We start from the raw sequence: 27,996 nt of genomic DNA on the forward strand, positions 1-27,996 counted from the left end.
CTCATAGGATGTGCATACGATGTGTACCATATATGTGTATGTGTGTGTATGTGTGTGTGTGTGTGTGTATTATATTATATATTATTATTATAATATTATGTATTATGTACGATGTGTAGTGTAAAATACTGACGATGTGGCGGCGACGGGTGTGTTGCGCGCGCCGTATACATGCGCCGACGTAATTATAATTATTGTATCGTCTCTGCCGTCGTCGTCGTCGCCGCCGCCGCCGCCGCCGCCGCCGTCGCCGTCGCCGCTGCCGCCACCACCGCCGCTGCCGCCGCCGTCATCGGGGTTGTGTGGTAGTAGCAAGCGGCAGTGGCAGTTGATAGCGGTCCTTCGCCGCGTAATGGTTTGTCCACCGCTGCGGCGCCGAACGTGTATTATCATCGCCGTAACAACAATAATAATATTATAATAATAATAATAATAATAATAATAATTAAAATCGAAAAAAAAAAAAAAAAAACATTTTCGTGTCTCACGCTGAAAACGCACACACAGGCGCAGCATCATTCATCCGAACGGTACATAATATTTATAATATTGTTTTACTATAGTCTTTAATATCGTCGTAAAACGATCGCGAGCATATTATTATTATCTGCACACACGCCGTCACCCCGCGTCGATCGTCGCCGGCCGGTATTCGACGGTGGTCGCTTTTCTTCTGCATACTATAACAATATAATATCGTAATAATAATAATAATAATAAAAAGTATTGTTTCGAAAACAGAATTTCGTGTTTTCGGTGCCGCCGCGTGGCTTACATAATAATATTATTCGTGTAAAAATATATCGATCGTACACTATACCTTTAATTGTTATTAACTACGTTTTCTTTTCATTTTTTTTTTTTACCCGTCATAACATTGTTGTATTATTATTTACAATAATATCGCGGATGACACATGTTCGAAACGCCACGGCGTTACACAGTCGATAAAAAAACATAACATTATATTAATTACCGGTAATACTATCCAAACGCCTATAATAATCGCCCCGTGGCGTTCTACCGCGATTGGCACACACACAAATGTGTCGTTTTACGATTTTTCGTGCGATAATTATTATTATTAATAATTGTACGTTGTACGCGTATCGCGAATAACGACTACGTCGCTCTATATTAGAATTGATCTCTACGCGAGCCAAACACGTTAGCTCAGTATTGTAATACATATTAGTATTACTATTATTATTATTATTATTATTATTATAATGGTATATGTATTTGGAGGACATTGATTTTGACCAAGCAGGGGACTCGGCAACTCGGCGCCGGCACAATTACCATAATAATAATTGATTAATTAATTGACGACCACGGCCACGGCTTGTGAAACTATTTACACCGGTGAGTACACACACACCATCATCACAAAGCATGCTATTTTTCAATTTATAATAATATTTATCAAACGCTGTACCTATGTTACATTGATGATTTGTATTTTTTCCAATAATATTATTGCCGACTATGTATATTAATTACAAGTTACGATAGGTAACGTCGTACATCTTAAGAATGTATAGATACTTCACCAGTCGTACAAATTCTTTAGGACTACATGCATAAAATAAATTATGTAATCATATACCTATATCCCCTATAATATACAAGACAACAGAATGAAATAAAAACCTATAAATTGATTTTTATCACCGGTTTTATTTCCGTTTTAGATGGTTTCCACTTCAATAAGTAATATTGAATGTGAGTAAACTATATTGTGTATGGTGTTTTTTTTTTTTTTTATAGTTTTTATTTTAATTTCTATGAATTTTATTAGGTAAATATATGTATCGTTATCTTTATAGTTCTATGATTGTGTTGGTTGATCGTAATTATATAATTATTGAATAATAACCATAATAATTTACTTGGATTATAAGAAAATAGCAGCAGCAGCATGCCAGCATTAAAAATAATCGTATAGTATTGATGATTACAACTATTAGTTTGTTGAGGGTGTTTCGAGTTAAACGATCTATTGCCTTGCCTTCATGCATCGTAGGTATATAAACTGATATTTTAATCGCTTATACTACAACACGCCCTACCATATTATACATACGTGCGTTCGCACGTAGGTATCGATATTAAAATATTTGAATTATAATAATAATAATAATTATTATTTTATTATTATTATTATTATTATAATGACCACACCGCTGTACTATACCACTGAACTATAGGCTACTTAATTATAAACATAATGTTATTTATAATACCATCGTCGTAAAATAGTAATCGATTTCACATCGTTTTATAAGTTATAATTATAATTTAAAAATTACGAGTTTGGGAAGCAGCGTTCCTGCCTCCGGCTACTCACTAACCAAAGAGAAAATACATGTATGCGTGTGTGCGCGTTTGACTGTGTAGTGTATGTGTGTACAGTATGTATAATGGGCTAAAAATGACGTAGTATAATTACGTTTTCCATTAAATAATTAATTTTTACCAAAGATTATCACAGTAGGTAGATGTATACAAACTACTACCATACTATAATATATTATTATATATATTAGACGAACATATAATATGGTAATTCAACCATAAATTAATTACCGCAGTGGAGATTCGTAATATAATACGTGTATGTATGTATTATATATAATATATGACAATGGAAAGCTAGGTTCAATGGGGTAGTTGCTACTTAAATCATGATGAGGTGTCCGAGTATGGTTAAGGTCATTGTTAATAATATCGTGGCGATGGAGAGAAACAGCGGCGGCGGTGCGCGGAGGCAGTGGCAGTCAATTGACGTTATCCGGCGGCATCCGCTCAAATATTATTACATCGTCGATGCGTTATAATATTATAATTTATAACGACGACTATAAGTAAATGACAGTGATAATATAAGTAGAATAGAATGAAATTGGCATGTATTATCCACCAATAAAATTTTAAACGGACGATTATTAGTGTCGTATAATATATCAATGTATAAGGCGGATGCTGCATTAGCTACAACATATCGTATATTGTGACGTTTGTATGACCAATTAAAATGTATAGGAACTCGTTCAATGTTTATACGAGATGTTTCTATTTAATCGCCACGCAGTCGAACGATACAATTTATTGAGTGTGTGTGTGTATGTATGTTTCAGGACGTCGATGAAATAAATCCAAATCAAATTGCCTTACATCGAAAGTATATTGCGTACACCTGGGTATATATATACCGTCGCCGACAACAAGTATGAAGGTATCGCCACTGTTGCCGCAGACGTCGGCAAAAAAACAAGCAGAGGACGTCCCTATTCGCGACGACTCGGAAGCCGCTAATAACTGTTTGAAACGCCGTCGGCTCCATTCTCAGACGAATATCATAATCAACGGTCACTATCGACACCACAGCAAACACCATTACTCTCGGCACGACGACAACAAATCGTCGTCTATGGACTGTTTCGACACCATTAGCAATAGCGTTAACGGCAACAGCAATAGCAGTTGTAACAGCAGCAATAGCGGCGAAGACGCGAGCGATTGTGACGATTCACCGGCGAGGCCCAACAGTCACCCGAATCAACAATACCCAGAAGGGGGGACGTCCGCGGCGCCGTCGCCCGCACACAACAATGACAAAAATAAGGTACGTTATTTTTTTCTCCGATACGTCGTCGTGATGTATAATAATAATAATAATAATAATAATAATATAATAGCGTCGGCGAGCGTTAATATATCGCTTGTTGTTATACACCGTAATAATAATATGATATAATATTCGTTTGTGATATATATAATATTTATGTTTCTCATACTATCGATTCGATCGGTATTTATATTAAAAAATAGTCTATGTTATAATAATGAAAAACTACTATTGCAATAATTTAGCATCGATCGAATCGATGACGGCGGCGGGGGTGTATATATAAGAGCCGAGAGATTAAAAGGCCGCGGCGAGTAATAAGCTTTGAAAATAAGTTATTAAGCTGATATTGCTACGGCGGTATACGGCGGCCGCGGCGTGCTGGAGAATAGTGGTAGCAGTAGTGATGGCAGAGGTCGACGACAATGACGACGTAATTTTTCTCTGCTATATGGGGGTGAAACGGTATAGCGCGGCGAACGCGGTGGCGGTGGCGGCGGCGGCGGTGGCAGTATAGTAATAATATAATATGACGCCGCCAGCTTTTACGTTTACCTTCCCTGCACCTTCCACACTCAATCTTATTCCCCGTTGTTATGTCAGTGCCGCCGTATTTTTAAAAGGGTAGGTCAGTTTCGTCGGCCGTCTATTGTACACAATAGTCATGTATAGTAATAACAATAATAAACGTTACAATGCAAACTGTGTATACCACCTATGACTGTGACCTATAACAGTATCGCTATATAGTGCTCTATAAAAGTATATACATAATAGGTTACGATACCTACCTAGTTTACGATATGTACCTAAATATATTTGAAACAATATTATCATAAAACAACGATTTGCCAAATAAAATCGTACGACGGCTATAGACGGTTAGACGCGATTGCGTAATGAAAATAATTACGATTTTAAAATTGTTATTTTTAATCCGATTAGAAAATATGTTATTTGATATTAAATTATTTTATTTTAAAGTAAATAAAATAAACGTGTATATATATTTTTTTTAAATATTCAGTTGATTTGGTTTTAACTTTAATTTTAATGGAAATCGCCCTGTCCCGCCTTATTAAATCAAGCGTATACTTATAGAGTATATCGACATGTATTGCGTAGCGTACATACTGCATATTATAGTATTCTAGAGTAGGTACATTATTTTGCAGTTTTATTGAAAAATGATAAAATAGTTATTCAAATGATTACGACCTACGTGTACATATTATATATATATATATATTAAAGAATAGCTTTTCCATATACGTACACAGCTGCGTAAATGAGATGTATACATTGAGATAGTGCACGCCGGGGGTGAACACGCAATAAAATCGTGACGCGGCACGGGGTAAGGGGCAAAGAGACAAGTGGTAATAGTGGCGGTGCTGGCGGTGGTGGCGGTAGTAATGGCGTTGGTCTGCTGTTAGTACTGCAGCGTTTATAGAACCGGCGCCGGTGGGGGTGGCGAAAATGGTGAAAACAGTATATATATATATATATGTATATGTATAATGTATATTATATATATTATATAGGGAAGGGTACGATATTATAATTAGATGACGTAATAGTAATAGTGGACCGTATACGAGGGTTGGTGAACGGCGGTCGCGGTGGCGGAGGAGGGTGAATAATCCCATTTGCTTCGGCCCTGTACCCTGATTTCATACCGCCACGTCGACTGACCAACCCTTTACCACCGCCACCGTACACACACGCGCACATACGCCCACACACACACACACACACACGCGCGCACATGCATTCTCCCAACCGACCGACGCGTTCACCCCGTTCCCATATACCACCACCGCCACCGCATCGTGCCGACCTGCTGGCATACAACGCATAAACCCTCTCCTCCGCCATGCTCACCGCCCCTTATTCGCTCTATCCGTTTTCCTTTTGCTGTATATACACTATAATACTATATATAGGCATTCGTCGCCGTCTCCGTCGTCGTCACCGTAGCTGCCGCCGCCACGTATATGTTCTTCACTATGTATATATAATATAATATTTAATATATACATGGTAGGTATACGCACTATCCTCTGTTGTACACGACCGAACTGACAGACCTGATAGTAATTATAATTTCATCTCTTCCCGCTATCCTCGGTGCACACAACACTGCATGCTGTCACTGTTAACCGTCCGAACATCATCCGACCACCGCCGTACCGTCTTCACCTCCTTCTGTACCACCACCGAGAAACCGGTCAGTTCTAATAAAACCGCTTCGCCTCCCGCCTCATACATTTTTCCGGCCTCCGTCTGCTGCTACACGTTCATCGCGCGCACTACTAGAAACAACTGTTACCATATACCGAAATAGTATTGAGCAATATGACGTTTACGGCGGCGTTCATGTAGAGTATTCAGTGTTTTGTAAGTACCACGCGTACATAGTGCTCACTACTATACACGTATATTGTATACATATAACATGTATCACGGTACAATCGAATTTTAATCATCGCTCTGCAACTCCGAACGTACACAAAGTTTCACGCCCACGCGTTCTCGTTTTACGCAGTTATTCCGAATAATAATTCTGATACACGATATATTTTATATATTTTTATCACAGTTTTACGATTATCGCATTTTTTCGTCTACGGTTTGTACGGTACCTACACAAGTAATAAATTTTTACCGCCGCTGTCGTATAGGTATACATTTTATTCTAGGAAGTGATAATATTGCATCGTCGTATATATAAAAACGCGAAGAAAGTCAAATGCGTTTATAAATATTATTGCATTCTATCGAAACGTATAACATTTTCCCGGGAAGAAGAATAGAGAGTAGGATTTATTGAAGCATCGCCGCTATACCGTCGCCGCCGTTACGATGAGGGCTATATATATATACATGTACGTGTGTATATATATATATACATGTATATACATATATATATATAGGCAGCAAATATAAAATATAAGCAGCGGCAGAACTGTTGGGCCTAGGCAGCGTCGGCGGTAATCTTATTATTGTATTATAATAAATTTACATATATTAATCAACAGCGGCGGCGACTCGGACGGATTTTAATTATATATCCCGACGCGGCTCGGGCCAGCCCGTTCGACGGTGGTGGCGGCGGCGGCGGTGCTGCTGCTGCTGGGGTGCCAACCCGCACCGTCATCCCCACCCGGCCATCACTCCACCACCCGCCACTGGTATATACTGCAAACTATAGTATATAATTATATATCGTCGTCGGTACAAGGGAGGTGTGTGTACGAGAGAAAAGGGTACTACGCTACCCATCTACTCGCCGCCCGCCGACGATCTCTCGCCTCTCGCGCACATTATTCGTATTCCCGCTGCCGTATTATTTACCCCTATCCACGCCTCTGTCCATATATACAATATATATATATATATACGTATAGATAGATATGTGTGTTATGTGTGTGTGTGTGTGTGTGTGTGTACATACAAAAGCGAATATATACATATTATATTTATATATACATATACATATAAATATATAAGAGGAAAAGGGGTACGCCGTCGGTGCTCATTTACATTAATCCAATAATTGCTGCATGCAGCGGCAGTAGTAACATTGCTACGAGGAAAGGAGAGAGGTGGTGGTAATTAGCAATTCAAATAAGCGGCGCCGCCGATGCCGCCGCCACCGCCACCACCGCTGACGTCTATGGTGTGGGGGGTAATAAGCTCGAAGGCGGTGGTGAGTATAGTATATAGTAACGCACCCGCCACCAATAATATTATTTTGTGCCGTCGCTGAAATAATTGTACCATGTTTTTTTTTTCAACTTTAATAACATTATTATATCGCTCACATAGAAGTATATATTATACTAATATAATATATATATACGTATATTACGTGCGTGTTATACGGTGTGATGGAAAAACTCTCCGGCACATTCCGCTAAATCTATTCGCAGTGTTCGAAAATAATGTACGCGTCTATATATACCTACACATACATAAATGTATGTATGTATGTGTATATATATATATATTATGGATTTAATAGGCACCTATCTATACGGCGAATGTGATCGCTACTGCGCGATGGCAGTAATAGCGGACCCCTTTGTAACTGGCGTACCGTCATATATATATATATATATATTATATATACGTTTGTGGTTAGGTTGTATATGTATATATAATATATAGTGACCGTCCGGGTTAGAAACGCCTCTGTCCTGGCGCGATGAGGGGAGGGAGAAATTACGATGATGATGATGATGGAGGACAAAACAAAAATACGAGTTGAAAAAACAAAATAGAATTATAAAAAAAAAAAAAAAAATCGACAAAAAAATAATAAAAATTACCGACAACAGGAGCAGAAGAGGGCAAAACGAGGACGAGTGTAAGTGAGTGTGCGCGCGCGCAAGCTATGTGTGTGTGTGTGTGTGTGTGTGTGTGTATGTGTGTGTGTATATGTAATTAATTATTCCAACGGCAGCGGCCGCCGCCACGGCGGTCTGATATATTTTTTTTCATTTCATTATTTATTACGATTGTTTTTTTTCCGCTCACGTCCGTCCGACTGGGGCAAAACGTCCGTCCAAATACGTATACGTATATATAATATAATATGTATACAATATATACATATATACATATATTTGTGTTATTATTTTTATAATTCGCCGCCCTCTACAGCTCGTCTCATATAATAATATTTGTTTTTTTTTGCCAGAGTTTTATTTTTTTGTCCGCAGTGCGTACGTTATTATTATTATTTTATTATTATGATTTTACATGAACACAAAACTTTCGAAAATGACGACATACGTACATTGAAATGCTGAAAATAGTCAACACTATATTATATAACAAAAGAATGATAAAACGATTAAAAAAATAATTCTTCGTTCGATCAAAAGAAGATACGAGTGTTTTATAATTAAAAAAACATATAATGTTCCTTATTGTTGTGAATAGTTGTAAAGTGTGAGTATAAAATACAACATTAATGTAGGTAAGTGAACTTTTAAGTTTACAAAAACCAACCTTCATAAAATTTAATATATTTTTGTTTTTTGTAATTCATACAATATTGTGTACAAATCATACAATAATATATTTTAAAATCAATATTCAAAAGAACCTTAAGTAATTTAATAAATACTTCAATTTCAAGACTTAATCTAAATATTATTTTTAATAATAAAAATAATAAAATAATTAATTTATGCAAGAAATTGCAATATCAATTTAATATCTTTTTTAAATGGTAAAAAAATAGTGTTTAATAAACGTCATGAAGTCATTAAAATGTCAAATTAAAAAATATTTTTCAAAAACTTCAAAATGCATCCATGCATGTAAAAAAATACCTACTTGCTTTTAAAAATTGATAAATTTTAGTTATTTTGCAGTTATTATAATAATAATTCTCGATTTTATACCTTGATAAAAATTAATGCGAATTTGGTATTATCAATGTCAATCATTCACTGTTTGTAGAAATTAAAAAACGGTTGATTTCTATTAGGTGGAGATATTTTATAATACTTTGAAAATTGACACTGTAGTGTTTGATTTAATATAAAAACACAAGCTTAGGGAGAAAATGGAATTGATGGAATAGTTAAATAGTTGATAAATAACAAATAATATGATATACATTTTAATCTGTGTATTTATTTTGATAATAATATTAAATTAAAAAATGTATTAAAAAAAATGTAATTTATATGCGTAAGACTTTTGATATAGAACTAAAAAGCTACCATTGTTATTATACTGTTTATACTGTAGTTTAGTTTTCGTAAAATAAAACAACGAAATCGATATATATCACGATATATATCATAATATATCAATATCTTAATAATTAACAATGATAATATTTATTATTAAATAAAACGCCCAAAGATTGTTTGTACAGCCAAATAAGTAAAAAACAAAATATTTATTTGTGTTTTAAATATAATGTTAAACGTGATATCACAACCTTTTATAACATTTTAATAGTTCAATCTCAATAATTTTGAGATAAAATTTTATATGATTATTTAACGATAGTCAAATATTTGATACTTTCAAACTTAAAATATTCATAGATTTAATAATTTTAAGACGGTTTTGTTAAAATAATACAGTCATAATCCTAATGTCTAAACTTTATAATATTATGAGTTCAAAATAGATGATTATATTTATTACGTCGATTTTTTTTTTTATTATTATTATTGCCTAATTTGAACTATCTAGTTTTTAAGTACTGTAATATTACGATACTAAAACCACTATTTTCAATTAAAAATAATTTTTAAAATGCATTTATCAAAATTTCTATCCACTTTCACAGCCGCTCGTCTGGAATTCACCGAATTATTATTATCTACCAAAATCCGCTGGTAGATATAATTTTTACTGTGGTAAATATGTTTTTAAATCATCCTCGTCGTTTTAAATGAAAATTGTACTGCGACTTACTACAGTAAAATTGAATGATGAAAGTGTCACTATGAGTGATTTCTTTCTCAAAAACACATGTGAAAATTAATAACAAACAAAAACTAACTATTATTATTTAAATAATTATATCGATCGTATTTTAGATAAAACAATTTATTCATACATGTATATATATATATATATATATATATTATATATATATATATATATATATATATATATATATATATATCCTAAATCTCGAGTATTAAGAAAAACGATTTTCAATTATAGTATTATTGTGATATCAAAATAATAAAATAATTTTATATAAAAGTAAATAATATGTATAATGAGAAGGTGAAAAAGATATAAAAATATTTACATTTATAACAAAATAATATTATGAATTTACAAAATGTCAAAATTTAGTATTATTATAAAAACATTAAATTTTAAAATTTCTAAATATATATCGGATAAATCATTATTGTACCTAATTATTTCTAAATCTTAAATTTCCATAGGATATTTCTAAAATGGTATAAAAAATCATTGTTATTAAAAATATTGTTTTTAAATAAACATAAAATTCCAAAAATCAGATTAATAATTTCATTATTAAAGAAAAAATTAAAATAAGTATGCTGAGTGAACAAAATGTCGATTGCAATAGAATTTTCAGTTATTGTAGGTATAACTAAATATTTATCTAGATTTAAAAAACACACAAGAAATAAGCAGGACATTTTTTATTTTTATTTAAAAAAAATCTGACTGCCATACCTATATAGTTATCAGTAATTCAATAAACTTATTCGTATAGTTTGGAGAAAGCTAAGTTATTGGCTGTCCATAACAATATCCAAATCTTCTTATCTCACCAAAAAAAGGACAATATCTCTAACTACATTTAAGTAATGTATTTTAGTTCACGGAGAATCTTTATTTGAGTCACATCTTGTAAGTTTCGAAATGGTTACTTCGGTTGACAGAGAACAACTTATACATAAGTAATCATAGATTTTAATAAAACATTTATAATTATTCTAATTTAACACGATGATATTAAAATGGTTCGCAGAATAGTGACTTTTATTAGTAGGGGCCGTAACGCCCCTAACTCATATATAAAGATCGATATGTAAAATATGCAGTTTTGGAAATTACTTATCGTTATCTACTATACAAAGATTTGATAGGGGAATTTAAACATTATACCATATTCCCTTTATAGATAGGTTAAAAAATTTCACATAACATCAGATGATTTAAAATTTATAAAAAAAAAAAATACATATAGATACTCACTAGTTTAAACCATAGGTGTATTATGGATTAACTACCGGTGGCTTAGCTTCTACCCTCTCCCTATCATTTATATGCGATTAGATTACTCGGGAAATTAAATTAAATTAGATCCATTATTTAGTATTGTTTACTAAATGTTCGCACTATTTACCTAGGAAAATATATTTCAATCAATAATATATTAATATATTATTATTTATTATGACTAGAGGTCAGATTTTATGATTTTATATTTTATTTTTCTAGTGTAGCTATGTAGTTAAATGGCAATATGATATATTTTTCATTCATGAAACACAGAACTAATAGAAATAATCTTATTTTACATAAAAAAAAAAATCATATTCTAGAATCTAGAGAATATTTGAAAATAAAAAACAATATTTTTATTTTTGTAAATATTTTTCCAAAGAAAATAATTAATAATTATAGTACACATTTATTATTTGTATTGTAACAAAACACGATAAATTTAAACTGACTCATTTTAGTATTTTTTTTTTACAGAATATTAAAAAAATATTTTGAATTTTTAAGGACATAATAAAACATTATATATATAATATAATACATAATATAATAATATAATATATATTACCTATTTTTAACGACATAAAAACACCATATTTAAAGGATTTTAAGAGAATATAAATCCTACCTCTAATCTTGATTAATGTATATGTAAATTGTTATAGTATAAATTGTTTTATTTAATTGTATCTAAAATTTGATATTACCTTTGATTCAACAAAAACAAACTAAATGCTCAATATCAAAACCATTTTAATTATTATTTGTATGAAGACTATGAGTACATACAAAAGTGCGTATAGCTAATACGTAAATGTAAATGTATATTATTACAATTTATAAATAAATAGGAAATAAACTGTTTGGTAGATATATTCCGCATACGTGTATGTGTATATCATCATACATTTATATAATATTAACAGCAGAATTATATTTATTTATAGAATAACTACTTCACTTGTTATGTTAAGTAAAATATAAAATAATTACCAATTCTGATTGAAATCGTATTACGTACAATATCCTTATATTAATATAATGTACTAGGTAACTTTACGACTTTACGAGTGAGAAATGTCTTCCTAATTTCAAATAATATTCGTATGTTTGAATGTTTGATATAAATTAATAATACAACAATAAGCGCTTGCCTTTGATTAAATATTGCCCGTGGAAAATCGAAACGATTGTATCTGCAACCCGTTTGAATACAAAGTATAAGCAAATGAAAAACGCCAACATAATAGTATATATATATATTATATTATTTAGTAATATTAAATTAGTCTAACGTTGAAAAACGAAAATGAAACAGTCGAGTACAAAATTAAGTTGTCGACGTCATCGAAAATCCGACTGGGTTTTCCGTTTTCGAACTGTAGCCTATGCGGGTTTTTTTTAAGCCCTAGTGAGACCGTGGTCAGGGATTTGTAATTACAACATTAGATATAGGCCTTTTGCGCCTCGCTACGCCCGCGATAGAGCACCACTATAGTTTATTTCAAGCAAATCTAACGTGCACGAATCCACGATTATAATGTACAATAATAATAATAATAATAATAATAATATAATTATGTAGGTACAATATAAAATTTGCAACGAACTCGATAATCGCTATAATTATACGCATCGTGGTTTAAGCTGTAATAATATGCCTATAAATCATAATATATACGGTAGCTGATCCAGCCCAAGATAACTTGCAGGTGATGTATACATGTAATTAATTTTTACAGACAAGCAATTAGAAAATTACCTCAGTCCTGAAACTAGTTATTGCAATTACAAAAAACACTATGAGAGATGTTCAAGATAAAAATAACGATTCTTATGCGACCACGAATATGATGTGTCTGAAGTGTGGATTTGATTATTTAAATGGAAATTTCATATTTTTCGCTTACCCTAGAATTTGTATTCATATCACAAAATATATTCTTATTTACAATCAAGTTTTACATATCAATGAGATATAGGCACTAGACAACAGTTATTAATTGGTACAGACATTTTATTTGATGACGCATGTCAATTTATATGAAAATAATATATTTATAAAAAAAGAATTATGAAATTATCGGAATCGAAAATAAATTTGAAAAAGGAATGTGATAAGGTTAGGTTTGATTAGCTCAATAGTCAGTTATGCATTTTATAATCATATTTTACTAAAATATTTCGTATCTTCGACGTTTTATTGTTGATTTTCTATAACAGTGACAAAATCGAAAACGACCTCTTAGAAATATCAACTATAGTTCTGCTTCCAATCCATGGATAGAATATTTAAAACAATCGTCTTCTGTTAGTAGAAAAATAATTTCAAAAAATATCATTAAACAAGACCAAAAACATTTCTCGCCTTCACTCATTATCTAAAATACATAAAAACACGATGATGTTAAAATATTTTTTCATGTGCATTTTCTTCATTTATTATTCCGTTTAATCGTTATAGTGATGAAATTATAATTTTTTAACATTTTTAGACCATTCAAATCAGAGGACTTGTATAGAACTTTTATAGTTATATTTCTATTGCGACTACGTTATAATTATATTGTTATTTCAGTAGGTAATTATTATTTTTTTATTTATTATTAAACACGATGTTGAATATACCTATATATATACATTTACGTGACACAATACGAATATAAGAAATCGAATATAGTTTTATTACTATATATTATATTGATTTTTTTGGCGACAGCGGGGAGCAAGTGTCTAGATCTGCCACCGAATATATAGAGTATTATTTTAAATCGTGATACATGGAGCATTAATATTATCATCATCGTTTTCATCATTAAATTTTCTATTTGGTCTAAATTAACATGCAGATATAACTGCAAATGATAAAATATTACATTATGTGCCTAATGGATCAAAGTCCTAAATTATTGTACATACGTAAGTACACAATACACATGTTAGGTGTATAACTAGTTTATTTAACAAATAGGTATGAATGTGAGTAATAACAATAATTAGTATATACAACAAATACTCTGGAATGTAATACTATATACCCGTATTATTAATTTGCCATCAAAAATCGACTACTGCACCAACTCGCTTCATTGTTATCAATAACTAATAAGAATATAATAAAACAACTGAATTATTTTAAAATCTTTCATCTGTATTTCGTGCGAAATTATTTATGCATTATGTGAATAGCCACATTTTATAAGTTATAACTAGAGCGCGGATTTTTATGCACTAAAAAAATATCAAAATTTATCATATAATACAGAATCAAAATTGTAAGAACATGCAATAAAATTTTAATTATTTACATCACAATTTGTATATTTTAATATTATAAAAAAAGTATTGTAAAAAATACATTAAAAATTTATAAATTAATATTTTTATTCATTATTAAAATGAATTGTATTGTATTTCTAATTTATCTTCAGTTATAATTTATAACTATCTATTCTAGCATTTCTAGCTTTATTGATTTTAACTCGCTGAGTAATTCGATTTCATTGTTCCCATTAGTATATTTGAGTGGTTGTATAATATATATTAAGCTCGGGTATTTTCTATTTAAATCATAATTTTCATAATTCTGTAACCAAATCATATTTACCTTATTTTAATTTCAAAATATACTTTCCAACTAATTTTCATTGCGTTTATTTTCGACCAAGACTTTAAAATATATATGTATATATTTATTTAGAATAAAAATATTTTACACAATAGGTACAATATTATTGAAATATTTTCTGTTGTCATATTGCAACACCACCGCCAAGTATAACATTGATGCACCAGCGATGATTCCTGTTAAAAGTTTTATACTTATAAGACCCGAGAAATAAGAATAATTTTATATTTGGTACTGAATGTTTAACAAAGTTACAGGCGTTTTTTTATTAAAATAGTTATATTTACAATTAATTATTTAAAAATAACAACATTCTCATTATTTTCTGATAAGGACGTGAAACTGCATTTTTATTTTTATTAAGTTTTTATTTGTACTTATAAACTTTATAAGCTGTATAGTGTTTTTTTTTTTAATATTATAAAATATGTTTGCAATTTGTATTTAAATCACTCTACAATAAAATATTTAATTAATGAATACATCACATTCTACAATATCTTGATTTAATTAATATGTTAATTAAAGTAGAAAATTAACGTATTGACAGCAGGAGTAATTTCCTAGGACGTCATAATTTGTTCGGAGATAAGTTTTTTTTTATAGAGGGAGTTCAAAATGTTTTTCTTATTTATGAGTAAAATGGAGAGAAACTTCTGATTACCTACTATTGTGATCGGCAAAAAGATAAATCTATGTCTGTATGTTAGTTCCTACATAATATATCAAAATATAATTTATTTTCTTCAATATAAAAATAAATTATAAAATAACAACTTTTTTTTTAATATTGCTGATTATCCTATTCTTTAACATCAGTGACCATAAATGACATCGTCATAAGTACCATACAAAAGTTATATAAAATGAAACAATTTTGATTAAAATCAGAGTGTACATATACCCTAACCTATACTTCGAGAATTTATTGTAATGATATAATTTTTTATTGACATCAGGTAGAAGTATTTGCATGCTCTAAAATATTCATAAAAATCTTTCCTAAGTAAGAAATAGACATGAATGTTGTCAAACAATGAAGACAAATTACTTTCAATATAAACGAAAAAATCTTGAAATATATTTATCTCCTAATTTTTTCTTTTTACAAAATCGACTTTAGTAAAATTACTATAATTTAAAAGATAATAAAGATATTACAGATATTTTATATTGAAGAATAGATTATTGATTATTATTTTAAACTCAAATTAATTTTACGTCATAATTTTGATGGTTTATACACTTTTGGATTTAAATTGGATACATTTAAAAATAACAGATCTTAATTGTGTTTTACGCGAACTTAAAATTTGAAGAAAAAAATAAATACTTTAATATATATTTATACAGACTATTATTGACATTAGTTTTGTACGTATAAATTATTAAGCAAGGTTAAATTTGCATGACATTAAAGCACCTTTGTGACGAGAAAAGGGTTAAATGTATATGCGGCAAGTATGTATATAAATTGTAAGAGCTTTTAACGTGTATTACAATTTATTGTAGCTACTCAACGCTAAATATGAGATGCCAGTTTAAATATAAAAATAAGTGAAGGTGGAAAAGTCATAATGAAAATACACGTTTATATTTAAATAGTTCGCGCTAATACATTAAAGTATACATTTATAAAAGATCAATTGTTCTCACGTGCATTTTAATAATCAATCTAGGGTTTTCGGTTTTATAAGTATAAAAATATTAAATGTACACATTTTTTTTCTTGTTAATAGGATGGTTATCAGCAGACTACTGCAATTGGAAATAACAACAGTTGTAGTAATGGAGGAGATTGTATGACACCGGCAATAAGACATACTGTACAACAATTAGCTATTAATAGTGATGATAAAATCACATTATCGTTGTCAACACACTCCGAAAAAAATAACGACAGTGAAACCTACAACAGTACACGTAAATAATGTTTAATGAAAAATGATTAACTTTATTGCAATTAGTTTTATTAGGGTTCAGAAATTTAAAAAAAACAACCACGACCTCAGAAAAATAAAAACGAATAATGACCTTCAAGTACCCATATATAATATTATGATCTGCTTAATAATGGATAAAAAAAAAAATTATAATATTAAATAATTAAATGTTCTAATATACAATGAGCATGGAGCATCCATATTTTGTTGTTATTCCTTACTGAAAAACACTTAATAGCTTAAAAGTTATAAAGTTTAAAAGAATTGCAGTTATAAATCTATTAGATAGAAGCAATACAAAGCGTTTAGTTATTTTTCAAATTTGTTGTTCTACGAAACTTTTTCTGATTCGTCATGGTTTTTAGATGTGATATGGATATCATTACATTTTTTATTATATTCATCAGATATTAACTAACCTGACTTATCTGTACTCCATCAATAGAAAATATTATGAACATAATATACTTCCTACTTTAATATTAACAAAAGGGAACACGGGAACACCAATTGTTTTTTTTTTTCATAAAATCATAAAAAAAAAAATAATAATAATCAATATATTTAATATTAATAAATTTATTTTTATTTATTTATATTATCTGTGTGCGTGTGTGTGTGTGTGTTTTTATACTTTGTATATAAGATATTTCTGTACATTTCCAATTATTTATTTCAACATAAATTTATTATCTTAAAGGATACCTAGTTCAATATTCCCACGTTACATATTGCTAACAATTCTAATAATTACACTATTCAATTATACTTATTTATTTTATTTTTGCAATAGATGAACCGATATTATCGTCAATTTCAATTAAAAACTTAAATAAAAATGCAACGACTAATGAAAAAACTCCTTCTGTAGTAGACACTGATGTTGACGATCCTATGGTAACAGTCAATGATATTAACAGTGAAACTAGTAATGACGATTGTTTGTCTCAATCGCCTTTGAACTTAACCCGTTCCCAAGGTTTGTTGAGTTCCATTAATATATTTATAAATATAACGCATACAGCTGAGATTCAATTTATTATTATCACAAATAACTCATATATATATTTTAGGCTCGTCAGAAGGTGGTAACAAGAGTGGAGACGACGATGAAGAATATGATGACGATAGTGAAGAAAAAAATGGCATTGGTAATTCCATTAATGAAAATGAAAATATTGTCAAAACAGAAGTTCCATTTCCTTGGAATATTACCTCAGCTAATAATAAACAAAAGCAACAACATCAAGATGATAAAATCACAGCACCACCACCTCAACTTTTGTTAACCTCTGGTCAACTTACTACGGGATGCTTACAAGCAGCCCAATTACTAATACCAACAGCTCGAGGTAATAAGCACCAATACAAATTGAAAATTATAACTGTTATGAATTTTTGATTAAGTATATAATATAACTCACATATTTTATTACATTAAAGGTATTATGACTCAGACAATTTTGGCCATTCCCATTAATGATATGGTTTCTTCTGCAATCACAACTCCTACTTCAAATCAGCAACAACTACAGCAACAGTTATTATATCACTCAACAAATAATGTTCGACAAAAAAATATTAATCGACAACAGCTCAATCAAATTTGTCAACCGTCATTATCCTTACCACTAAACCGTTATTTTCAACAACACCAAACTACAGCTGATGATTCGACTACTGCCAGTGGTACTCCTGACAACGTCAATAATGATAACAATAATTGTAAGTATTATTTTTGTTTAACTGTATTATAAACTTTATATTTCCAGAATTATGCATGTATTGAATACATTTTTTTTCCAGACGATGGTAGTATGATTAATAATGACACGGTTACAGCAGATCAGTATAATAATATTCAACGACGAAAATGGCAGTCCCCTGACCTTAATTGCAAAAAGCACAACTTTTTAACAGTAAGCTCTATAAATAACAGGGTCCATTAGTTATTAGTTATTTTTTATTTTATGCACATATACAGTACTTATACAAATTTATTTATTAAGTAATTAACATTATACAAAAGACAAACATATACCTGACTTTTCCATTGAAGAACTTTAATAACTATTCAGGTATTAACATTTGAAATTAAATTTTATTTTCAATATTTGTCAACAGCCTCAACAAAAGCTATTACCTCGCACCAAGAACGAGGAAAGCAGTGATTCGATAAACGCACAGCGTTCAAAAGACTCGACTATGGTTCAAATACCAACGGGCACAAATGGAGATTGTCGTATTTATTCAACCAATAATGCTGCTTCAATTGTTACTGCTGCGACACCAATGTCACCTCCTACACTCAGGCGTAATGATGGTAGTAATGGAGGAGGTGTAGAAGTAATTCAACGTCAAACTGTATGGCCAACAGCAATTACAGCAACCGATCAACATAATGGTGGCGATGAAACAGAAAATGAAGGTAAACATAGAAATGTATTTAAATAGTTACGTAACAATAAATCAAAATATATTTGAATAAAAAAAGATTTGAAAAAAAATGAAATTAATGAAATATTTTAATGGAGAATAGCTAATGGATTACACATAAAGACAAACAAATTTTACTGCTGCCTAAGTGCCTATAGTTATTAACTTGTCACGATTTTTGCCATTTCTATAACTTTAAACTTAACTAATTACGTTTCAAATAATATGCTAACTAATTATTTTAACAAATTAATTTTGACAACAATCTTTCGTATGTAATACATAAATTGAGTAATTTAGAAAAATGTATTTTACAGTGATAGGTATGAACCAATTTAATACAATTTTTAAATTTTAAAAAACTATGCATTTATCTGTGTATATTGAACAATTTGATGAATATTTTTGAATCCCTATATTCATAATTGCTAATTGATAAACAATTTCCCTATCATTTATTTTCATTTACATAAATTCTATCAACATTTGTATAAAATTATTTTACTGTTTAAAGGAAATTATATCCAAATTAGTTAATACATTTACTAAGGTTACTTTTAATTAAGTTTGGCCAATTAATTTTTCTATTCAAATTATATACAGTAAATTTTTAATCAAAATTTGATTTTTCTCTTCAATTAACTTAACTTAAACTAAACAGTTTGCTACTTTAAAAATTAAATAAATAACTTATCCTATCATGCTAATTATTATAAGAATTTTCAGTTCTTAACCTAACCTAATCCATTAAAATGTACAAATTAAAAGTCTAAAATTAAAAATAACTACCTATTTATGAATAAACAATTTTGTATTCAAATATATATTATTACGATGAGTTACGGCAATCAAATCTAATAATAATAATAATAAATTAATAATACCTTCAAAAGTGTAGGCCAAACATATTATCATTAAATAATGTATTTATAAAATCAATAATAGTTTAGGTGACTAAGCAGTGGCGCCGATAGTAATTAAAACTAGTCTCGTGAAATATATTTCTTACAACACGACCATCCACCCGCCCAAATATACCTAGTCATCAGCTTTTCTATACACACACACACATAAGTATATATATATATATATCATTATATTCCAATTTATTCATACGACCCATCATAATTATGAACAATTATGTCCCCAAAACTTGAAAATGGACAACGGCGCCATTTCAAGTCTGTAACCAAGACAACGAAAGTCAAGACGGACGAACACGGCGCGATCATATATTATAATTTATTTGGTATCATAATATGAAGCTTATAAACTGAGATTAAAATTAAAATTAAACACAATTATTAATATTATATAGGTAGTATGTTTATACTTAATTATCTAATATCTATATAGTTTTCAACTTCAAATATAAGTATTGCATTGTTTTTAAATGCCTAAAAATAATTTGTAATAATGCATATTATATTATATAAATACATAAATCACAAAAGTAATATGTACAATTTAATTAAACATCCTAAGATCGACCTTGCACTTCTTTTATCATTTTTTAAATATCTACTCAATTGGCACAAAATAGTAATGACATATAGGATAGTCCACACATTCTGCATAATTAATTTGATAAATAAAATCATCTTCAAAAATAATGTTTTCAAACCAATATCAGTGACCTAACCAACTTCTGCATTTAATGAAATAGCCACCTATAACATTTCAAAAAGCTTGTAATAGGAAAGGTTAATGAACATAGATATATGATAATATGATACAAAATTGCGAACTTATAATTACATTTATGTTACTACTTGTATTATGTGCATGGTGTAACGATTTACCAGTTATGACTCGTCGTTTATGTCACGCTCAGAAAATTATGTTATGTAAATAGATTACAGAACACAGGGTCGTAAGAGTACACATACCGATTCAGTCGAGTTTCAATAGTTTCGTCAGCTACCTAGGTAAACAAAAATCAATTATAATATTGGCAACGGCCAATTTTGCGATTTAAAATTATACCTATTTTTCTGATTAATTTACTATTAATCATAAATCATAATGGATTACATTCATAAATTATATTAAGTTTCTCTTTCAGCTCATACTCCGTTATAGATCTTCAAACACTACTGTCTCAAGAACAGAGTTATTTAAATGATAGTGTACCTACTGTACTATATTATTTTATAACTATTTCAGACTTTAAATAAATCAATGTTTTATACTGTGTTCAATTGAGTTAGTTTTAAATTTATTTAAGTTATGTGTTCAAGGTTGAACTAACACAACCAAACACAAATAGAAACATAGATTTATCTTAAGTCTTAAATAGTAATGAAATAATAAAGTACCTACACTAACGTCTAAGTAACTCTATTCTTGAAAGTAGTGCTTGAAGATCAAAAGTGCCTAACTTAAAAAAGTCAAAATTTTTGGTATTTTATATTTTTAAAATAATAATAGTAACATCATTAATTAAATGTACATACCTATTCATAATTAATCAATAATGTATTACTAATATTACTTCTTAACCGTTAATAATTAGAAAAGTGTGTGAAAACCAATGTAACCATTATATTATTATACATATATTTATTCAAATCCATTTCTACTTAAGTAAATAAAAAAAAATGAACTTTTTAAATGTATTTTTATATACATATATTAATTATATATAATATATCAAGTAAATAAAAAAAAAAATTATCAATTTTTCTTTATTTTTTTTAATAAATACAAAATATATGACATTAAAATGATTTTCAATGTTAAAACGTTACAGCTACATTATTTTAAAATAGTACACGTCTTTATAACCGTATAGATGCAATCATTATTAAATAAATAACTGATTATTGAACTCTACTATGGTATACTAGTGATACTAAACTCTAGCACTATTATTTTTAGAATAACTGCAATAAACAACTAAGATCATTTTTATTAGGTAACAATTTTGTAACCTAACTGCCCTCTCGGTTTTTGAAGGAACCTCAATTTGTTATTGTGTTAACAAACTCTTATTTAAAACATATAAAATTCTAAAAATGACCTGCTAAAGACAAGCAGAGGCGTGTTTGCGATTTTGGCGCCCTAGGTGCGTCGATATAGATTACTACTACTTACGTACAACTTTTAGAAACTCTATAGTTACATTAAAATTATATATGCTTATTAAAAAAAAATTTTCGAAAACAAAACGAACACACTTACAATAAACTATAAATTATAATAATGCATTATTAATATTTACACTTTATTCATAACCGTAACGGGCACAATATTTTCAGAAGATAAACAGCAGCCACATCAACCTTCTCATGTAATATCTCCTGCGCCTCCAACGTCTTCCACCAACATAAACACTTTAAAGTCATTAGCACCTCCATCTTCACAACTCAACTGCCACATAAAACCATCCAAGGACGAAGACTCGACCTCGGCAGCTGCTGCAGCAGCGGCTGCATATAATCAGCAAAACGCTATTTGCACGTAAATAAAAAATAGTATTATAAAAACTTACCCGTGCAGATATTATTTTGTGCATTAAAAATTGAAACGTTTCTTTCACACTTAACTTTTCAGAGCACTCGCCACACACATGCTATGTGCTTCGCAACTCGCTGCTGCACAACAACCAATGTAAGAAATTTTAATTATCTATCGTTAATCATAATATAAATTTAGCTTTAACGTAAAATAATATATAAATATGATTATGAAAACTATTCGTTTATTATTAAACTATATTTATTTCAGATGTGTATTTATATTAAATTATTTAACTTTTGACATTCGACTAAGTATGGATGTTTATTTAGCAGTCTTGTAAAGAATACTTTTATTTTGTATTCGGAATATGTATTCGAATAAACTGTTAAAAAAGTATTCAGAATACGTACTCGAATAATTTTCAAAAAATATATTTAGAATTCATTCTGGAATACTCAAAAAATTATTCGAATACTTTGAAAATACTATTTATTAATACTTATTTTGCTCAAAATATGGATATTATCTACACTGGCAATAAAAAATTACTATCACTTTTTATCGGGGTTTTTATGCTAGTACAGTAATACCATACACCTTTTGTCCTTATACTATAAGTTGACGGAATATTGTAGTCGTATGGCTGTAGTTCCGGCGTAAAAAGTATTAACGTGACAGCGCTGGTAGGTAGTACATCGTACACCACATGTCCGCACATCAAGTCAACTAGTATAAGGTCTATGGGCTATGGCTAATACTATACTTTTTATTTTTTTACCACTACTCAGGGTGATAATTTATAAACACAAACATTTTTTTTTTCAAATTTAGTATTTAAATACAAAATAAAAATACTAAAAAAATATATTCAGAATACGTATTCGAATACTTTTATTCGAATACATTTATTTGAATACTTTACAAAACTGTTATTTAGTTATAAATTATTTGAATTTATCGTAACTATATACTATGTAATATGTATGTGTGTATGTTATTTAGATTTGAGAATATGGAAAGTGGCAATTCATCTAAAAAACCAAATAATGTATACAATAACAATAATAATAACATAAAAACAAATAACATGATGGGTGTAGTGAACCCAGCCGTATTGGAAAAATGGATGATGGAAGAGAGGTAAGTGATATAATTATCTTTAAGTTTTTACATTATACTTAGTTAAATTAATATTTTAAATAACTTAGATAAAACAAAACATTTCTTTAAAAATGCAATTATGCAATTAAATAAAATTAAGCTTAATACCATGATTAACTATGATGACAAAATAAAACGGTACCCTCTTAATAGGGTTCGAAAATAGCAAATAGTTTCAAAAATATATTTGGTAAACTATTAAATTTACCAGGTTTGAGTTTAACAATGGAAGTGAGTGGAGTTTATAGATTATTTATAAACTTTCGATTGAAAAATAGAACTAAAAATAAAAATGAGTTAGAAAAGTTGGTAACAAACACTGAAAAGTTCCCTGTGAAAATAGACATCAGACAAGAAGACGCTTTTAATAGCTTGCTTGCTTAATATTTTACTGAAATTAGAGTGAAGACAAATAAGTACATACAGTTGTAGAAGGCTTAAAAAATCTGAGGTAATCAGCAACTGGTAATAATAAAGCTTAGGTCGTAGGTATTTAAATTATATTATTATTATGAAACTGAAAAGTTTTCTGAAGTCTACAAAAGTATTTCTAAACAAATATATTATTCAGACACCAGCATGGCATCATACTACAAGAACATTTGTAAATATACAAGTACCTATACATTTGAAAGAATTGAATATTTTAAGTATTAGCTTGGGGCGATGGTAAATGAAAGAGTAGGCAGGAGGTCAATATAGATCACTTCGGACAACTGTGCACTGTCCCTGTTTAAATCCAAGAATTTATTAAAAAGAAAAAAGACAACAGTCTACAAAATCATGGTTTACAATGTTCATTTTATGCATATGAAACGTGGGCAACTACGTTATTGGACGAGAAACAACTGAAATTGTTCGGAAAAAAGTTCTTGAAAAAATTAAACCTATAGAACAAAAAATAAATGAAAAATATTTTTAAATTAGGACCATTGAACAGTTGTCAAAATAATCGTATGGATAACGTGGCATAGTGGACACCTATCACGATGAACAGGAGATTAAAATAGATCGGGTATATATACCTAAAGATCGAATATACTGGAGAATAACAGAATTGAAAATAGATTCGAAACGACCAAGAGGCAGACAAAAACAGTGTCAAAGTAGAGTAAAATCTTAGAACTGTTTCAAGTAGAAAATACAGAAAAAAAACAACAAAATATGAGACTTAAAGAATTGTGATTTTTAAAGCGGTAGACCTCAAATCTCTAATATACCACAAAAAAAATAAAAAATATTTATTTACTAATAAAAATATTGTATTTATAATAATTTTGAAACAAATACAAATATATAATTTAAATTAAAAACTAATTCGTTTATGTTACATTTATTGATCCTCTTTTTTTTTAGGTATTATTATAATAATAATAATAACAACAACAAAAATATTACTGGAGGCCACTCACATCACCAGAGGTATAACGCAGCCGCCGCAGCGGCTGCTGCAGCAGCAGCTGTCGAATTGTTAAGTGGTGGCGTTTCTGCATCATCAAGTGGTGGCGGTGGTGACAGCTTAGCTTCTTGTAAAAAACGAAAAAGACGAACTTCGTTTACACCACACGCCTTAGAATTGTTAAACGGTCATTTTGAACGCAATACACACCCATCAGGTAAAAAAAAAAGATATAACATAACAGGTACTTTTTCTTGACGTAACAATTTTTCAGTTTTTAATAATATTACTGACAATATAGAATTAATAAATCTACTTATTAATATCGTTCTAAATTTAAATATAAATGTCCATTGTTAACATAAGTTCGATACCTGAAATTTATGTTCCAAAACTATAATTAAAAAAACACCTACCTAATACTAAATAGTAAATACCAATAATGTTGTCGCCGATTTAACAAAGTATATATTTAAAATGAAACTATTATTAATGTATAAAGTCTATCAACCGAATATATTTCATAAATTCTCAAACGAATAATAATAATAATAATACATTTTACTTGTTTTGAGTGTACATTGTCCTATAACGAACTAGTTTATTATGACTTTATAAAATAGGTAAATCTACAAAAAAGCGAGTACAACACATAATATACACCCATATAATAGGATTTAAAACTTATATTATAATCTGTCGTCACGAAAATCGTGTGAAATATTAATGTAGGCAATTTAAGTTAAAATGTATACGATTAATTGTTATGTTATACCGACTAATTGAAATTATCTTAAGACGCCATTAAATCGTGTTACACTAGATTAAATTAGAAACACATTAGTTGAGTTCGACGAATATTATTTATCTAGTATTTTATTAATATATAAATACTTTTCCGTTTTCAGGATCTGAAATCACTGGACTGGCACACAGATTGGGCTACGAACGTGAAGTGATACGCATTTGGTTTTGCAATAAACGCCAGGCGTTGAAGAACACTGTTCGCACTATAAATGGTAGCGGTCCAGCCCATATGACAAGCACGAAATCTCATAATAATACAAGTGGTTATTAAAACACTGTATTATTTATAAAATTTACGTTGCATAAAATTAATGAAACATACCCGGTTTTTCCGACAATCACGATGTAGTAACTGGTCATGTCCATATCTGTGTTGCCTTTTTTACACAAAATCTCAAGCGGCAGAATTATTTTCTTTATTCATTCACAATACCCGTTGATTCATGAGAATAACTAGTGGTTAAAAGACCAAATATGAGAGAAAATGTTTTAAAAAATAACATGTTTAACTTTTTCATAATTTTTTAGTTGTTTTAAGTGTCTAATTATAATTAATATTAAATAACTAATAGATTTTAATTTATAATATTTAATATTGTTTGGATTTTCATTAGTAGCTTAAAAAAAACTATATCTATATCCCAAATAAAAAGAAGGAATAAAATATTTTTTGTGAAATAATACAAACTAACAAATAGTACCTATTTAATATGTGTAAATACTGTTAGTGTACAATATGGTTAAGTTTAAAAACTAATTTATATTTTGGTGACAACAATATAAGCTTAAATTAAGCTTTAAATGTTTTCACTCAATTATAAATTATATAATGCATGTCGAAGTATGAAATTAACTTTTATATCGAGAGTCAAAGTTACCAATTAATAGACTGTAACCAAATACTAGGTCTTTTACAAATAGCAGAAAAAAGACATTTCAAAGAAAATTACATTTGGTATAACAACCAATAATAAACAAAATTTGAATACATTATGTGTCAAAAATTTCATTTTTGTACTGCCAAAAAGTATATCTAAAAATTTGTTCGACTTATAAATAGTAATTATTAAATGTTGTTAATAATTACAATAATTATACAAATCTAGTCATGGGCACAACTTCAATACCATAGCCTGGAAACTAGATATTATTACAGTATGCTGTATTTACATATTTTTAGAGGAGACTATAGAAGCGCTCCTTAGAACTAGCTCTTCCATACTTCCAATTGCATAAATGCATCTAGTTATAATCATTTTAAAATTAAATGTTATTTGTCTTAATATACTTTAAGGGATATACTGAAAGGAGTATTTGGTCTCTTAACCATTGAAAAATAACTTACAGTTAATACCTATTTATTTTCTCATAACATGCCTTATAACATATATTTAATTTATATTTGTATATTATTTTTACTATATGTAAGCAGTATTGTAAATTTCCACATGTCAGTCTGCGTGTGTTTATGTGTATGTGTGTGTTTGTAAATGTATATGTGTGTATACTTACCCTATTAAAATGAGATAGTTTTTTTTTGTATTTTAACCGCCTCGATTATTTCATCTTGTGTCAAGACTGTTAAGTATTAAAATCGAAATAATTTATGTAAATGAGGTAGTAAATTAATAATAATAAAAAAAAAATTATATATGTTCTTTAGTTGTTCTTCTTTATTTGTCATTAAAACATGTATTTTTCTAAGTTAGTGTTACGATAAGTATTTCGATGTATCATCATTAAATAAACTATAAGTTAACCATATTATTTATGATTT

The 27,996-nt window shown here is 29.3% G+C and overlaps 1 protein-coding gene across 3 annotated transcripts; it reads left to right on the forward strand.

Annotated features, from left to right (window-relative positions):
• The first annotated feature begins 341 nt into the window (after positions 1–341).
• On the forward strand, positions 342–27,983 carry LOC113555537 (putative uncharacterized protein DDB_G0291812). 3 transcript variants are annotated; one of them, XM_026959937.1, is made up of 13 exons: positions 342–1,365; positions 3,141–3,628; positions 16,751–16,934; positions 17,748–17,933; positions 18,028–18,306; positions 18,398–18,679; positions 18,761–18,873; positions 19,079–19,382; positions 22,651–22,852; positions 22,946–23,002; positions 23,855–23,992; positions 25,370–25,629; positions 26,321–27,983. In XM_026959937.1, exons 2-13 carry the CDS (start codon positions 3,233–3,235, stop codon positions 26,488–26,490), a joined length of 2,571 nt encoding a protein of 856 aa, XP_026815738.1. In that variant the 5' UTR covers positions 342–1,365; positions 3,141–3,232; the 3' UTR covers positions 26,491–27,983. The 3 variants fall into 3 exon arrangements, with proteins under 3 accessions (XP_026815738.1, XP_026815740.1, XP_026815739.1); XM_026959939.1 differs by having other exon boundaries at positions 17,826–17,933; XM_026959938.1 differs by having other exon boundaries at positions 342–530; positions 26,321–26,490.
• The last annotated feature ends 13 nt before the right edge of the window (positions 27,984–27,996 follow it).

Source organism: Rhopalosiphum maidis, chromosome 3, assembly GCF_003676215.2.
Source record: "Rhopalosiphum maidis isolate BTI-1 chromosome 3, ASM367621v3, whole genome shotgun sequence".
Classification (NCBI taxonomy): Eukaryota; Metazoa; Arthropoda; class Insecta; order Hemiptera; family Aphididae; genus Rhopalosiphum; species Rhopalosiphum maidis.

Bases quoted from the DNA above. Each gene is read 5' to 3' on its own strand.
- LOC113555537 (XM_026959937.1), top strand. From the start codon at position 3,233: ATGAAGGTATCGCCACTGTTGCCGCAGACGTCGGCAAAAAAACAAGCA. The intron at 23,993-25,369 runs GTAAGTGATATA...CTTTTTTTTTAG, and splicing joins AAATGGATGATGGAAGAGAG to GTATTATTATAATAATAATA. The intron at 25,630-26,320 runs GTAAAAAAAAAA...TTCCGTTTTCAG, and splicing joins ACGCAATACACACCCATCAG to GATCTGAAATCACTGGACTG.